This window comes from Onychomys torridus, chromosome 21, assembly GCF_903995425.1.
Source record: "Onychomys torridus chromosome 21, mOncTor1.1, whole genome shotgun sequence".
Taxonomy (NCBI): domain Eukaryota; kingdom Metazoa; phylum Chordata; class Mammalia; order Rodentia; family Cricetidae; genus Onychomys; species Onychomys torridus.
In genome coordinates this window covers 17,580,197-17,595,680 of record NC_050463.1, presented here as the reverse complement: position 1 = coordinate 17,595,680, position 15,484 = coordinate 17,580,197, and the positions used below count along the sequence as shown (strand labels likewise).

The window sequence follows — 15,484 nt, the reverse complement described above, 5'->3', positions numbered from 1 at the left end:
CTACAGATGGTCCATCTGCAGCTCTGTAGGCTCAGCTCTGGTGCTGTTCTTAGGAACAGGTTCCAGTGTTTTCAGTAAATCAGGGTTGTTAAGACCGTGTCTAAATGGACAGACCCACATCATTGTCCTGGTCACTGTGCCTGTAACTTGAAGCTATCTGAGCCACATGAGTGTAAGCATTGTACATTTGCTCTTTTCAGGGACTATCCCTCTGTCCGTTTGGGCTGGGGGAGAGTACAGTTACATCTTGCATCACTTAGTGGCAGGGGTTGGCTAAGAAATGCTATTGAGGGGCCGTGTTGCTGCTGTGTGAGCATCATTGCACATGCTGGTAGACTGTGATGGTTGTGATGCACCTAAGTGATGTCACCTTCCAGGATCACCATCGTCTGTGTTGTGTGTGGTCGAACAGTGAAGGGAATGTTATGTATGCCCTGTGCAACTGAGCTTCTGTTGAATGACAGAGGAGTGGAGAACTGATTTGGGGCAATGAACACCAGGAACCTGTCAGGGTTGGCCTCTGGCCTTTGGACTGTCTTTTCCCTGCCCTTACCACAGAGGGGCCAGGCTCCCACAACTACTGGGCAATTGAGCTCCTCAAGTGGGGACAGGAAAATGCTGTCTCTAAGCAGGCAGATGGAAGGGTTTGTTTCTTTCTCGGCCTACCACTCCAGGCTGAGCACAGTCTGAGGCCCTTGGCTCTCACTCTTGCTCCGTAGAGCACAGCAGCCGTGAGCAGCAGCCCAGGAATGGCCTACTGAGGTTCAGGTAACTACTTGTGTGTCACCTGAAGTGTACCACTCATCTTTAGGCCATGTAAGCCCTTCCATTCCCCAATTCCCCTCTGCCTAAGCACCCCCACTTCAGTACAGCGACCCCAAAATCAGAAGATGCCAAGAGACAGTTTACTGGGGAAGCCAGATCTCCTTCACAGGTTGTAGTCTGGCCAGTAGGGCTCTGCCAAAGCCCCTGTGCTTCATCGTGCCTTCAAGAGTCCTCTCCCTATATCCCAGCTGTGCACCGAGGCAAGAGGAATGTGAGATTCTTCCCTGGCCACAGCCTCTCTCTCTCTCTGAGATCCATCTTGGTACCTTCTGTGGTCCCAGGCATTTTGCCTGGATTAAGGCACATGGTGTCTGCGGAAGGATGATAGAGATGAGCAGAATTTGGGGGAAGCTATGGTTTGTAGAGACTGCAGGCTGTGGGTTGAGAGAGGCCCTCATGGTCCTGGATGGATGCTGCCTGGTTGGGGGACCACATGCAGGTCACCATCTGTCCTTCGGCCTCCTGAAGGTAATAGAAAGAGCAAATGCAGCCGCATCCCTCAGAATGGCTGTGCAGAGCCACACAGATAGACAGGCCACCCCTCCTCCCTTCCCCTCTCTCTCCTGTCCTCTCTTCTTTCCTTCTCGCTCCCCCCCCCCCATCTTCTTCTGAGACAAGGTCTCAGTAGTAGCTCAGTCTAGCCTGGAGCATGCAATCCTCCTGCCTCCGTTCCTGAGTGTTGGGATTACAGACATGTGCCACCATGCCCACCTCTCCTTTCTTTTAATACAAAAGCACTTTGGATATTTAAAGCATAAAAGAACTTTCACCCTCATCAGTTTCAAAATTCAGGCCTTTGTTATTTTTTAACAATTGAACCCCTCGTCATAGCCTGTTTTCATTTTTGTTTTTAGAATTAAATGCATGCTGGTAATATAAAGATACATCCTCACTGTGAACGATTCACACAAGACGTAAGAGGAGATGTGTGTATATACAATAGTGTGCTTTCTGTTGTCTTTAAACTTCCACATGAGACTTTACTGCTATTCAAACATTTGCTTTAGGCCTTTCCAAGCCTTTCTGTGTGAATTTGTGCTCACTGGCAAAAGCCAACTTACCCCAACAGAAAGCACTTTTGCAGCCCACACAGGCCCAGTTACCGCCTGGGCTGTGGCTCTGGCACGACCCCTAGACGGTCAGCTTGCTCTACAAGGAGATTGATTAACTGGCCCGTTCCTTCTTATTGTGAGCCTAGCTTTAATATCAGCCCAGGGAAAGGTGAAAACAGAAAGAAAATGCCCCAAATTGCAGAGCATAATACAGAGGGTGCCACTCCATTTCCCCAAATCCCAGGCTACTCTAAGACGGCCCTGCTGCTGTGACCTCATCTGCACATAGTGAATGCTCAGCTCACCAGGCATGAAAGCTAAGGAACGGAGCAAGAGTGTCTCTTTAAAATAAATAGATAGATAGACAGACAGACAGACAGACAGACAGATAGACAGACAGACAGACAGACAGACAGATAGATAGATAGATAAGAGCTCCACCTGGGCAAAGTGACTCTATTTCTTTTGGGCACATTTTCATCTCTAAGAAGGCAGTACAAGTGAATGTTAGCAGGCAGTTCAGAGCTATGAGTGGGAGGAGTTCTGGGCTGTGGCATTGTTTGGTATTTCCTCATAGTGCCCCCCAACCCCTTTGTGTGTGCATGTGCGTGTGTGTGATGTAGATGGCACATTAGACCACTCTGTGTGAATGTAGCTTAGGTTTCTTTTGTTCCGAGCTGGCACATCCACATCACTTCTGGGTCTGCTGCCTCCTGGTGTCGTCATCCCAGCCTCCAGGAGCCCATGTTCCCACTGTGGATACCTCAGTCACCCACTGCCCCTGTGCCTAAGCAGCTTTGTTCCAGGCTCTAGGCTTTTCAAAGCCCCTTCTCTTCCACTTCCTCAAGTTGTCTGAGTTGACTGACGTGTGATTGGATATTTTGTCAAAGGAAAAGCAGAGTCTTCTTTATAAAATCCAGTTCACTAAGCTGACAACCCAAATTCACCCTGGGAAGGGCTGATCTGGCATTTCAACACCAGAGGGCGCCAGTGGTTAAACTGCAGAGCAAGTTTGTTGCTTTTGGTCAAGGGAATGCTGTCCATGGTTGTTGGGTAGGACAGGAGAGGTGAAGGTTGCTGAGGGGTGAGGAGTGGAAAGCCAGGCAGAGCAGCGTTGTGGCCTGGATTGTGTGATCCACCTGAGGATGCTCAGGCCTCCTTAGTGCTGTCTGGTCCAGACCAAAGGGCTATGGTAGGCTTCTCTTCCTCCACCAGCACCTTGTCCCCACATTGCCTTCATCCTGGGACATCCGTTCAGGTGGAGGTTCTGTGCTCTGCCCACAGCAGGCCAATGATCACGCTCCACCTGCTTGATTTTATTCTAGTAACAGTCTCTTTATTTTTAATTGCTTTACAGACCTTAGATTTTTAGGGCAGTTTGAGTTTCATAGCAAACCTGGGCAGAAGTGTAAAGATTCCTCATAGAGCCTTGTCCCCACACATGCATAGGCCCACGGAGAGTGCTCCACACCAGAATGATCCATTAGTTAAAACTGTTGAGCCTACACCAAAATGCCATTATCATGTAAAGTCCACAGTTTACATCAGGGCTTATGGTGGGCTTCAGGAGGTCTGTGAGACTGGACAGGCATAATGTCACATGCATCCAACATGGTAGCATAGGAGGCAAGAGAAGGGCATCACTGTCCTCTGTGTTCTGCCCATTCTCCCTTCCCTGTTAACCCTTGTGTTGCTGCTGTAGCTTTGCCTTTTGCAGAATGCCATATGACTGGAATGGTGCAGTGCAGCCTTTGAACTCCATGCTTTCATTTAGTAATGTGTGTTGAATATTCTTCCATGTTGGTTCATGATTTGAAGTCTTTTTTGGGCCAGTAAGTAGTCGAGTGTCTGGATATACCAAAGGCCAATTGTCCACCACTGGAAGCACCTCTCAAAGGCATACACATTTGGAAGATTATAAGCACAGGTGCCCCAAACACCCATGAATGTAGGCAGATTTTTCTGTCTTGTCTGCCAGGTCCCAAATAACCCACATGGAGACTTCTTATTAATTATGAAAGCTCGGCCGATAGCTTAGGCTTGTTTCTAACTATCTCTCATAACTTAAATCAACCCATTTCTATTAATTAACTTTCTGCCTCATGGCTTTATTACCTTTACTTTGTACTGACCATGCTGCTTCCTCTGAGTCCTGGTATCTCCTAGAGATCCCAGCCATCTTTCTTCCCAGCATCCTCTGTGCCTGGAAAATCCTGCCTGGCTAGTGGCTGTTTAGCTTTTTTATTAAACCAGTAAGAAGGCACCTTGGCAAAGGCCCATCTTTACAGTCACAAAAGGATTATTCTATAACACATAAGCAGGTTTTTGATGTCAACATAAATTTTCAACTCCTTTTGGTATGAGTGTCAGATGTGTAGTTGATTGATTATATGGTAAAACCCTACTGAGCTGTCTAAAAACTGAAATGGCTATGCCATCCTTTCCTCACCCATTAACTACCAATGAATGGGTGCTTTCATATCTCACATCTTCACTAGTATTTGACGTTGTTAGTATTTTGGATTTTGTCCATCTTAATATTAATAGGATGGTGTAGTGGTATCTAATTTTGTGTGTGTGTGTGTGTGTGTGTGTGTGTGTGTGTGTGTGTGTGTGTTTTACATGCACATGAGTATGTGGGTATGCATGCCTGTGTACACATGTGGGAGTAAAAACAGGATTTCAGGCATCTTCTTTTATCACTTGCCACTGAGTGGCCTTGAGATAGGGTCCCTCTCTGAACTGGAACCTCATCATTCTGTCTAAACAAGCTCTCAGGATCCACTCGTCTCTGCTCCTCAATGCTGAGTTCACTGGAAAATGCAGCCATACTCAGATTTTTACTTGGTGGCTAGGACTTGAACTCAGGTCTGCATGCTTGTAGAGAAAGTGCCCTTACCCACTGAGCCATCTCCCCATCCCATCTGAGCTGCTAGTTTTATGTCAGCTTGATACATGGCAGAGTCATCAGAGAAGGGGGAGCTTCAATTGAGAAAATGCCTCCATCAGATCTGGCCAAAGACAAACCTGGAGGGCATTTTCTTAACTAGTGATTGATGTGGGAGGGCTCAGCCCATTGTGGGTAAGGCCGGGCGGGGCTGGTGGTCCTGAGTTCTATAAGAAAGCAGACTGAGCAAGTCAGTAAGCAGCTCCCCTCCATGACCTCTGCATCAGTTTCTGCCTCCAGGCTCCTGCCCTACATGAGTTCCTATCCTGACTTCCTTCCATGATGAACTGTGATGTGGAAGTGTAAGCCAAATAAACCCTTCCTGTCTGAGTTGCTTTGGTAATGGTGGGTTATCACAGTAATAGAAACCCTAACTAGGGTGTGTCTTTCTGATGGGATCGATTATCTCCAGGTGATTTGGTATCTTTGCAGCATTCAGCTATGTCCTTGATGAGATTCTGTCTTCAAGCCTGCTCCTGTCTGGTAGCAGAGTATTGAAGTCTCCAGACTCCTCTAATATAGCAGGACCATCAAGTTTTCATTTCATTTACTGGCTCTATTTAGCTGTTCTCTTGCTAGGTGCATACATATTAGGCATTATTCTATCTACTTGGTGAGCTGACTCATTGAGTCACTGTGCACTGCCCTTCATTCACTATAGCGGCTTTCCTTGTTCCAAAAGATGTCTGTATCCGAAGTTAATGCACTGGTACAAGGAAGCTTATCTGCTCCAAATCCCTCCTGGAAATGGCAGGAGATATGACCAAGAGCCCCCCTGGATGCTGGGAACTGCAAATAGTGCTAGGCTCTATCTATGCTGTGTTTCTTCCTATGGTGACTCTATGACAGAGGTCCATGTATAAATTAGGCACAATGAAGGTTAATAACAATGACCAGTAGTAGAACAGAACCCTTGTCACAGTGAGCTGTCAAGTGCCAGCATCACTTCCCTTGGAGTTTGGGGGGCATCGTTGGGTAAAATAAGCATTGTCGTACCCTGTGTGACAGTTTAGATTTTAAACATCGCCCCATGTGTCAGACTTGGGCCACAGTTTGGCCTGGAAGGTAGAGGAAACCTTCAGGAGACATGTCTTCTTAAACTGCTCTCCCCCACTACCTCCATCCAAGATGGGACCAGCGCTCTATGCATGGGTTAGTAGGTAACCACTCTACTATTGAGCTATACCCTCAGCTTCTCTTAAAGCTTATTAGCAGTAGTTCTCTGGTTTGATAATTCCAACATCCTTGCCATTTCAAGAGTCTGGATCTGTTGTTCCATCTCTTCAAACTATTTTACACATTTTATTATGTCTTATACTGTTTTTCTTGATAACCAGATATTATATCCTCAGTCAAAGGAGAGGCAGTAAATGCTCCATAACATAGTGTCTTATAGGTACCTGGTACCTGTGAAGTGCAAACCCCCAGTGCTCCCAGGCTCCTCTGGCCTCAGAGGGCTGGCTAGTGTGGTCTGGACTTAATGTTTCCCCAAGGTTAATGAGGATCTGACACAACCCAGCAATAAAACAAGATGTTTTTTCTCGCTGCAGGCCTGGGTAAGACAAGCAGAAATGATCTGGTCTGTTTCAGGCTTGTTTGTTTGCCTCTGGCCCTGTTGGAAGTTGGCTGAGTGTTTCCTGTGATTACTGGGGAGCTCCCTGTATCATGTGACCCATAACAGAGCACATATGTGGAATCCATTTGGGCCTAGAATTGAGCTTAGGTCAGTGAAAACAGGTTGGCTCTTACAGAGGCAGTATCCTATTCCTCTGAAGGAAATGTAAATGTGACCTCTGCTGGCTCTTATTTCATGTATGTAGGAAAAGCATGAGGGGTAGGGGCGACTAGAAACATCTTCCCGACATTCTCTGCAAGGTGGCTGATGGGTGATTGTCATTCTCCATATTGGGGTGGGAGATAGTTTTTATTTATCTCTTTTTATTTTTCTTCATTTTCCAACCTCTGTCAGATGAACATGCATCCCAGTTGGTGATGGTCGTTGGGTGAGGGTCCCATTTCAGGCATGAGTATTGGATGTCTGTCCTTCCTCTTCCCTCACAGTCTGCAAAATGAATGTTCACCGTCGATGTGAGACCAACGTGGCTCCCAACTGCGGGGTGGACGCCAGAGGGATTGCCAAAGTGCTGGCTGACCTCGGCGTTACTCCAGACAAAATCACCAACAGCGGCCAGAGGAGGAAAAAGGTAGGGACCACTGTTTCTGGAGCTTTCTCTGGGCCTGCTTCTGAGAGTACTCTAGAAGGAGGGTGGGAGATTCCTAAGTTTAGTCTTCTTACTCAACTAATCATAATAGCATGTGTTTGTGGACAAAAATAAAGAGGCCAAGTAACATGGAAGTCTCATTATGCCTCCCAGTGGGAGGAAGGGGGCCACAGAGCAAGCCTTAGGCGTTAGGTGTGGGTTAGGGGAAGCTTAGCGGTAATTTGGTTTTCTTCATGTCCATAAAACCATGGGTTCAATTCTCAGTAACACAACGGAATAAAGTTCACCAGAGAAAACAAGCTTTGAGCTGAGGACCTTGAAGTCCCTTCTAGAAAAAGCATGATGCTCTAGACCAGCAGTTCTCAACTTTCCCAGAGCTGTGACCTTTCAATACATTCCTCGTGTTATGGTGATCCCCCCAACCATAAAATTATTTTCGATGCTACTTTATAATTGTGATGTTGCTATAGTTGTGAATCAGAACGTAAGTATCTGTGTTTTTTGATGGTCTTAGGAGACCCCTGTGAAAGGGTTGTTTGACTCCCCCTCTCCCCGCCCGGGCCAGTTCCTTCAGACAGCAAGCCATGGTTTGTGCCAGCTCTTGCACTGAACTGACTGGGAAATACTTAAGGACACCTGGCCTTTCCTTAGCCACCAAAGCCCTATATATCCATATGGCATTCCATATGTCACTTGGAGTAGCTGGATGTTCTACTGTGTCGTTTTGGCAAATCAGGGCCTGTAGATGTAAACAGAGCTAAAGGCATCTCTAGTGGGCTCTGCTTCAGCCATGACGCCTGGTCTAGAAAACCTTTGGGAAATAGGTTCTAGGACAAGCAGAGCCACGGTATCCAGTCGATGCTGATGTGGGTGGGTAGGGTATGGCCCCAGCTGCCAGATGCTGAATGTCTCCAAGTCCTTTTCTAGAAGAGCAAGTCTTTCTGTAGGGGTCTCACACCCTTCACTCTACATGTGTTCTCTCTACATGTGGCCTGAAGTACCTTCCAAGGAGCCTACACTCCCCGCTCTTCTTGTTGTCAGACCTGCCCATGTCTTTCCCCTGGTGCCCCCAGAAGAGCCTGTTCCCACTGATGAGAATGACCAGATAACTTTTATCTTTTTAACTATCTCTTCCCAACAAGCAAAGCTGTTTTGTAAACCCTGCAAACACTGTCCTGTCCCTGTTAACCGTGAGGCCTTATATACTGGTTCTATGAGTTGTGCTGGGTAAAACAAAATAAGACTTTGTTTGGTGCCCCAAGGCACTGGATTTGCAAAGCAAAGTAACACTAGCCAACAATACTAGGGCCTCCTCAAGAGGCAGGCTGAGCAGGGACTGTGGTGCCAATGCCCCACTGATGAGCACCAGAGAGACATCAGGAGATTGGCATTCCTTGGCTGGAAGTATGGCTGTCTTCCACTGTCAGGAGAGGTTTAAAGGGAAATGCTAGGCCCTGTTCTTCCCTGCATTCACACAGACTGTGGGGGTGACAAGATGCCGTCTGCTGCCTTGCATTTGCAGAATTGAGTTCATGGACTCCTGATGAAAAGGGCCAGTGTGGAAAAATGTAGGATCGGGCAGAGAAAAGGCCAAGGGACTGTCATCCAGCTATAGTCACTGCAGTGACAGTCCTGGTACAAAGCTGGAGGAACCAGCTGGTAATTTAAGATGTCTGATGGATAAGGGAGATGGATAAGGTCAGGAGCTAAACGGTCTTTGCAGGGGTCTAAGACCTTTTGCTAGAAAAGATCCTCGGGAAGACCAAGAGAAGAGGGATCAGAGACCCTTGTGATGCCCACCTCCATACTGGCACTTAAGTTGGACATGCCAGCGCTATTCCAGGAAACAAATGTCACTGGTTACCTTCCACTGAAATGTCCCAGCAGGCTTGACTACACCTGAGCATCTACACACAGAGCATCTGTCGTGTGGCTTACTTCGTGCCGGCCACTAGGGGCAGTGAGAGTACTGGAAAGACGTCTGAGTAGAGAACCCTATGTGCACAGTCTGCACCTCAGATGCGGTTATTGACATCATATGAATAAGATCGTGAATAAACACCGAACAGGTGGTAGAGCCAGTCAGTATCCCACTGCATTAGTGAGAGAACTTAAGTTGTATAGATAATTGTGAGGATAGGGATGGGGAGAGGGGTGGAGGTGGGGGTTGAACTGAAAGAATGGAGCAGGTCTTTGCTTTAAAAGGTCACCTGTCTTTGGAGAGGATAAATATTGAGACAGTGGAAATCTTTCGTGTTTTGTTTTCCGTTGAGTTGGCCCAGGAAACCTTAAGCACCTGCTCTCAGTCTGATGGATGTTGCCTGCTCCTCTTCACGGTTCTCTGTATGGTGCTTCGATGCGTTTGACATCGCCAGCCTCCTTCCTGACGACTCTCCCATCTTCTGTCCTTCCTAGCTCGTTGCTGGTGCCGAGTCGCCACAGCCGGCTTCTGGAAACTCTCCGTCTGCAGATGATCGATCCAAGTCAGCGCCCACCTCCCCTTGTGACCAGGGTGAGACTCTCAGATTTGCCCTTTATCTCTTGTCTCTGTGGCCTGTTAATCAAACACAGCCAGTGGCCTACGAGGTCCGCGCACAATGCTTCCATGTTGCTTTGGTAGTTGCTCTTGCATGCTACAGGCTTTCTTGAGGGCACTAGCTGGAAGTGCTGGTCACCGCTGCTCCCTCCAGCCTAGGATTAGAGGGAGGTGTGTGTAATGATGCAGTGTGTTACTCCCTCCCTCTTCTCGTCTTGGTTTCAAATGTAGAGAGAAGTCTCACAGCATGGTGGTCCTCAGTTTCCTATAGCCCTTATTATGATCTTGCTTCTACTATTTAAGTCACACCAGCTCTATCCTGATGCTCAGCCCAGGTAACTGGCTGGGAAGTGGAAAGTCGGGGTTGAAAATGCTTGTCCTGAGGTCCAGAGCTAAGCTGGCAACCAGGCCAGGCCAGTGCCTCTCCTCATGCCATGAAATCCTCACTGGAGGTCATTCCTGTGGCAGGAGAGAGCAGAAGAGTCTCCGTGGCTATTTGCCAGTCTTGAGACGATAGAGTAATCGACCTCAGCTCACCTTCCTGTGCCCTTGACTCACTTTTTATGTCTTTACTTCATTCCAAAAGAGATTTCACCCATCCCTAAGTAACCAGCTTACAGAGTCTGTCCCAGGCCAGTGAGGCATATGCAGTTTTTCCCTTTTCTTATGGAAATGTCCTGGAACTTCAAAGATACGGGGTCCTACATTAAAAAGATCCAAGTAGAGTGAACCACCCAAGGTTCACACTCACCCGTGGTTTCCAGGCCTGTCTCTTGCTTTGTGCTGTCTTTCTGCACCTCCTGGGGCCTTTATTCAGATAGACACACCAAGCCAGGCAAGTACCATGTTTCCCAGCCAATATGAGAACTAATGGATTGGAAACTTTCTTAGTAATATAGCTACCACAAAACGGAGCTGAGTCAGGCGCTGTCTCTCCTCCATTGTAAGACATTTTCCTCAAGCTTTGGTGGGTGGGTGGGGGGTCTTAGGTCATCTGGGTTCTGCCTTTCAAGATGCTCTTAGCAACTGAGGCCCAATGCAACAAAAAGTCGTACTTTGGAGTGAGAAAGCTAGGTAGGCAGGCAGCTGCTGAAGTCTGTCATCACGGGGTTATCTGTAGACTTGGATGGTGTCCTTTCCACCCCAGTGTGAGTTCACTCCAGATCCCCTGCATGGGCCCTTGTGACAATAGTCCTTCTGGACAGGAGGCAAAGAGCTTTCCATCCAGAGGTGCTGCTCACTCATCTGTCTTCATCCCAAGGGACAAGCACTCTGCTCCCGTCTGTAACCCCTGTTACTCATGAGAATCTTTTGCGATAGCGTCATGTCAAGATCCCCGTTCTGCAGAGATGAGTGCTCGCTTTGGTGAATGGATGTCTAACTATAATAGGGCTTCTTCAAACAGAAAAGGTCAAAGGGTCTCCCAACACTGTCATCCCCAAGTAATTTAGGTTGCATACTCCAGAAGGCTGCAAGACCATCTCATAGTTATGAAAATGGACTGTAGAATTCCTCCCTATCAAAGATAAATTGATGACATGTCCTGGTGGGAAGCTATTCTTTTGTTAATGGTAAGCCTGTGGCTCATTCTGTTAGGTAACTTTGTGTGGGAGAAGTACTCAGAGGAAAGCCAGCATCAAGGCCAAGTAAAGACCTCTAGAAGACAAAGGCTTCCTAGTCCCTGTGAGTGAATGATTCTGTCACCAGTGATGACTGTGAGCGTGGCTTCTAAGTGTTTGTTCTAATCTTCAAAGGAAACTTGAAGGGAAGGGATCCTGTCGCCTCTGAGTCTGCAGAATTCCAGGGAAGACATGAATTCTCACCACACCTCGAATCATGGTCAAGGTTGCTAGGAGGCCTTCAGAGAGGCCTTTGGTGGCAGTGAACCCTGCCAGTTCAGGAACTATGTCCTCCTCCCTCCTCATTACAGACTGATGTCTTGTTGTACATTAGGCACCAAAGGAAGTGTGTTAGATAAAGCAGCCTACAGAAGGATGTCCCTGGATCTGCCACTGTGAACAGCTGAAGGAGGGCCGAGAGCTCATGGATTCTGAATATTGAGTCTTAAGGTAACGGGCGCATGAGGGCCCTTCTAATCTAGCATCTTTTTCCTCTTGGCCCCAGAACTAAAAGAACTTGAAAACAACATCCGGAAGGCCTTGTCGTTTGACAACCGAGGAGAGGAACACAGAGCATCATCATCTACCGATGGCCAGCTGGCAAGCTCCGGAGAGAACGGTGAAGTCCGGCAAGGCCAGGCCAAGCGCTTGGGCCTGGATGAGTTCAACTTCATCAAGGTGTTGGGCAAAGGCAGCTTTGGCAAGGTTGGTGGCACACATGTGTAGTGGTGCTGGTTTCCTGTGGGCAGTCTGGCCTGTTCTGGTCACCTTTTCCTTCATTATGGGGTGAAAATGGGCTAACGCCCTGCTGACAGGGGTCCCAGTTCTGCTTTTTGGTTGGTTGTGGGAATTCAGTTGTTCTCATTGTCCAATGGGGAGAGGAGTGGAGCAGGGGCGCACACTGTCAATCAGTCCCCTCTCCAGGTTTCTTCCTTGTGCAGAGAGCCATCTGAAATTCTGCTCTGCTCAGGAGGAAGTCTGTGAGCATGCATGAACTCTGAGCCCCTGTCCTCCGTGACCTTCAGGGTCAGCAAACCTTACTGCGTAGGACTTTGGAAGCCAAATGTCCTTTACCTGATTTTCCTGGTGCTTACTAAACGTCCTGCTCTTCCTCTCTGTGACAGAAGAGCTGCATAATCCTGTAATGGCTCTGGGGCCCCTGTCTCCAGGACATTTTCCCCTTGCTCTCCACTGCATCAAACACCTGGTGGGGGCTGTGCCCTTCAGTGAGCTCAGTGATGGGTTTGAGGAGTCGCAGAGATTTGATTTTCGAGAGACAAAAAGACAAAGAGCCCAGGAAACTGGGAGAGCATGTCAGACTTCTGTCTGTCCCTTGCCCTCCTTCTTCAAGATGTGCCTTGGGGTTCATGGGAATTGCCTTTTGGGGACCGAGCAGCTCTAGGAGTCATGTGCTCTCGTATGTCCTGGGCTCTGGGAAGCTGTGCCCATGAGTCAGTCTGCTGGCTGAGCTGAAGGCCTTGTCCACCATTCCAGAGCAGTCCTGAGGGAAGGCTCTGTGAAGCCCCCAGGCACAGGGCCTGCTCTGCAGGCACTCACCTGCCCCTATCTGTCCTGAGATCAGCTGGCAGGGAGGTAACCGGAATTGACTCAGAGGGTAACTGCTGAAGCAATTACATTCTTTAAAAAATAGCTAAATAAAAAACAGACCCCAGGCCTCTGGTTTAGGCACGACTCTGGCTTAGGCTGTGAGGAGGGCTGGGTTTGAGTTTGAGCAAGATTCTAGGGAAAGGAGCATGCCCAGAGCTTCCTAGCTTAGTGATGTAGGTGGGATAGGAGTTCTGAGCACTTAGCTAGTTTCTTAGGCCAACTCACAACCATCGAAGTAAGGTTTGAGTCAAAATACAGGCTGTATTTTGTGGGTGTCAGAATCTTCAACCTCTCCAGTTCCTTGGGTTGTGGTGTTTCCCTTTGACAACAATACTGGAATATAGTATTCTTCAGAGTCATCCAAAAGGAGAAAAGACCCATGACTGGGGCAGGTAAATGAAAATATCCACGAATAGGCAAAGGTCAAGAACATAGACCAGGCCATCAGCCGTCAGGGGAAGAAATTGTGTTTTCACTTGCAGAGCTGTGGAAAGCCACCATAGTGGCAAATACAGGGTGTAGATGTAATTCTAAACTGTCTTATTAAATAAGAAACACAGAGCCAAATAATGAGTTAAAAGCCCAGAGATCGAGCAGTCACCAAGAGCTAATACCACCTTATCTTACCACTTGCTGCTGTCCTTCCCCTGAGAGAGAGACCTTCTCCTGTGTCCTGTCTTTTTATTGCTTTTCTGTTCTGCCTTCTTATTGGTTCTAAACCCAACCACATGACTTCCTCGTCACTGCCTGTCTATACAGATCTCTGGGTCTCTATGGTTGGTATTGAGATTAAAGGTGTGTGTCACCATGTCACTATGACTTTGAACACACAGACTCTGCCTGCCATGTGATCAGATTAAGGGCGTGTGCCACCACTGCTGGACTTCTGCTTAATGGCTCACTCTTAGCTCTGATCTCCAGGCAACTTTATTAACATACAAATAAAATCACATTTCAGCACAAATAAAATATCACCATAACAGGGTAGGTATAAGTACACAGATGTTCAGGAACAAAAATTACAGACTGCCATGAAGGAGGCATGGAGGCCTGTGCAGAAAGCTGGAGGTTTGTCTTTATGTATCATATATGTACCGACTTAGGAGAAATAACACAAGCCAGCGAGTAACTAAGCAGAAGAGAAAAGTAATTTTCTCCCAAAGCAACTCAATTAGAAAATAAATATCCCAGAAAGTTCAGCTGCAAGTTGAAAACAGAATCAAGATTCTATCTCCCACTTGTTAAGTAAGGAAAAACAAATAAACAAACAAAGTTATAAGTGAATGTGGCCTGTGCTCATACTAAAATGATATGCTGTGTGTATGAGCACAACCCCTTAAAAATCAGGAAATGTGTTCAATGTTTAATGAGCATTTCTATTTCAAGGATATAAGGCCAAGGAAAAATTTAAATTGTGTCCAAAAGGACTCAGTGAAACTTATATAGAACTTAGTTTGGTATAAACTTAAATTTCCAATAGGAGGGGGATATTGGAATAAATTACAGTGTTTTTACTTTATCAGCAATCATGATAATGATAGTAACCTTACAGGAAAATATGTAGAAAATATTGCTTCTTCTGAAAGCTCTGTATTTGTGTGTAGCATGGTAGGGTACACCTATAATATCAACACTTGGGAGGCTGAAGCAGAAGTGTCATGAGTTCAAGACCAGCCCAGGCTATATAGTGTGGACTGTCAGAAGAAAGGAAGAAATTGAAAGAAAAAAATGAGAGGAGAGTGAAAGAGAGGAGAGAGAGATTCATTTGTTCTCTGGTAATTACGGTATCACTAATGTAGATGAGGATAGGAACAATGATGTAACCTGAGCACTGTGCCAGAGGTTAAAAAGAAGAGAAGAAAAACTTTAGTAGCTGAATTAGGCAAGGTGGTTTCCCTAAATATTTCAAATGTTAATTTCCTAAACATCCTCATTCAAAATGAAAGGAGAAACGCAAGCAGCATGTAGGTATTTGACATCCGTGTTTGAGTCCATGTGTGCGTAGACTGACCAGATGGTTAAAACTGATTGCAGGTCATGCTGGCGGAACTCAAGGGCAAAGATGAAGTGTATGCTGTGAAGGTCTTAAAGAAGGACGTCATCCTGGAGGATGACGACGTGGACTGTACCATGACGGAGAAGAGGATTTTGGCTCTGGCACGCAAACACCCTTACCTAACCCAACTCTATTGCTGCTTCCAGACCAAGGTATGCTTGCGAAGGGGGCTGGTCTTGGGTAGTGTTATAGAGTGTAAAACAGTCTCTCGACCTTGTTGGATTCCGATTTTTGACCATCTACATGTTTCTCTATAAGGCATTTTATCTTTGTGGAAATAGGGACACATTTTGACATGGTCTTCTTTGAGAGTGCCCTTGTGCAGGGATGAGCAGAGCAACGGTGCACTTTGCAAATTGTAGCTACACAAAGCCAAATGGCTAACCCCAGGCATGGTGGTGTATACTCTGCTCCGGCTCATAACTTTTTATCAACAGTCAAATCACTTCTAGGTTGTTTTCAGCTCAAAATAAAATGAGCAAACGCTACCCTAATCCTTCTAACTTGCGTGATGTCATAAGAGATGCAAAATCTAAACATGCTTGGAATTCCACAGTGAAATTCAAGCATTTTGAAATTTACCACATAGGTGCCTGATCGCCAGCAGGTGGCGATAAAG

At 46.8% G+C, this 15,484-nt stretch overlaps 1 protein-coding gene across 2 annotated transcripts in view; it reads left to right on the top strand.

Moving 5' to 3' along the window:
• Positions 1-15,484, top strand: part of Prkce (protein kinase C epsilon) — a 485,801-nt gene that overhangs the window by 306,458 nt on the left and 163,859 nt on the right. For both annotated transcript variants that reach the window (XM_036170614.1, XM_036170615.1), the window contains exons 7-10: positions 6,886-7,028; positions 9,462-9,558; positions 11,707-11,906; positions 14,844-15,017. In XM_036170614.1, the coding sequence (XP_036026507.1) occupies positions 6,886-7,028; positions 9,462-9,558; positions 11,707-11,906; positions 14,844-15,017 (614 nt within the window). The remainder of the gene's footprint in view (positions 1-6,885; positions 7,029-9,461; positions 9,559-11,706; positions 11,907-14,843; positions 15,018-15,484) is intronic.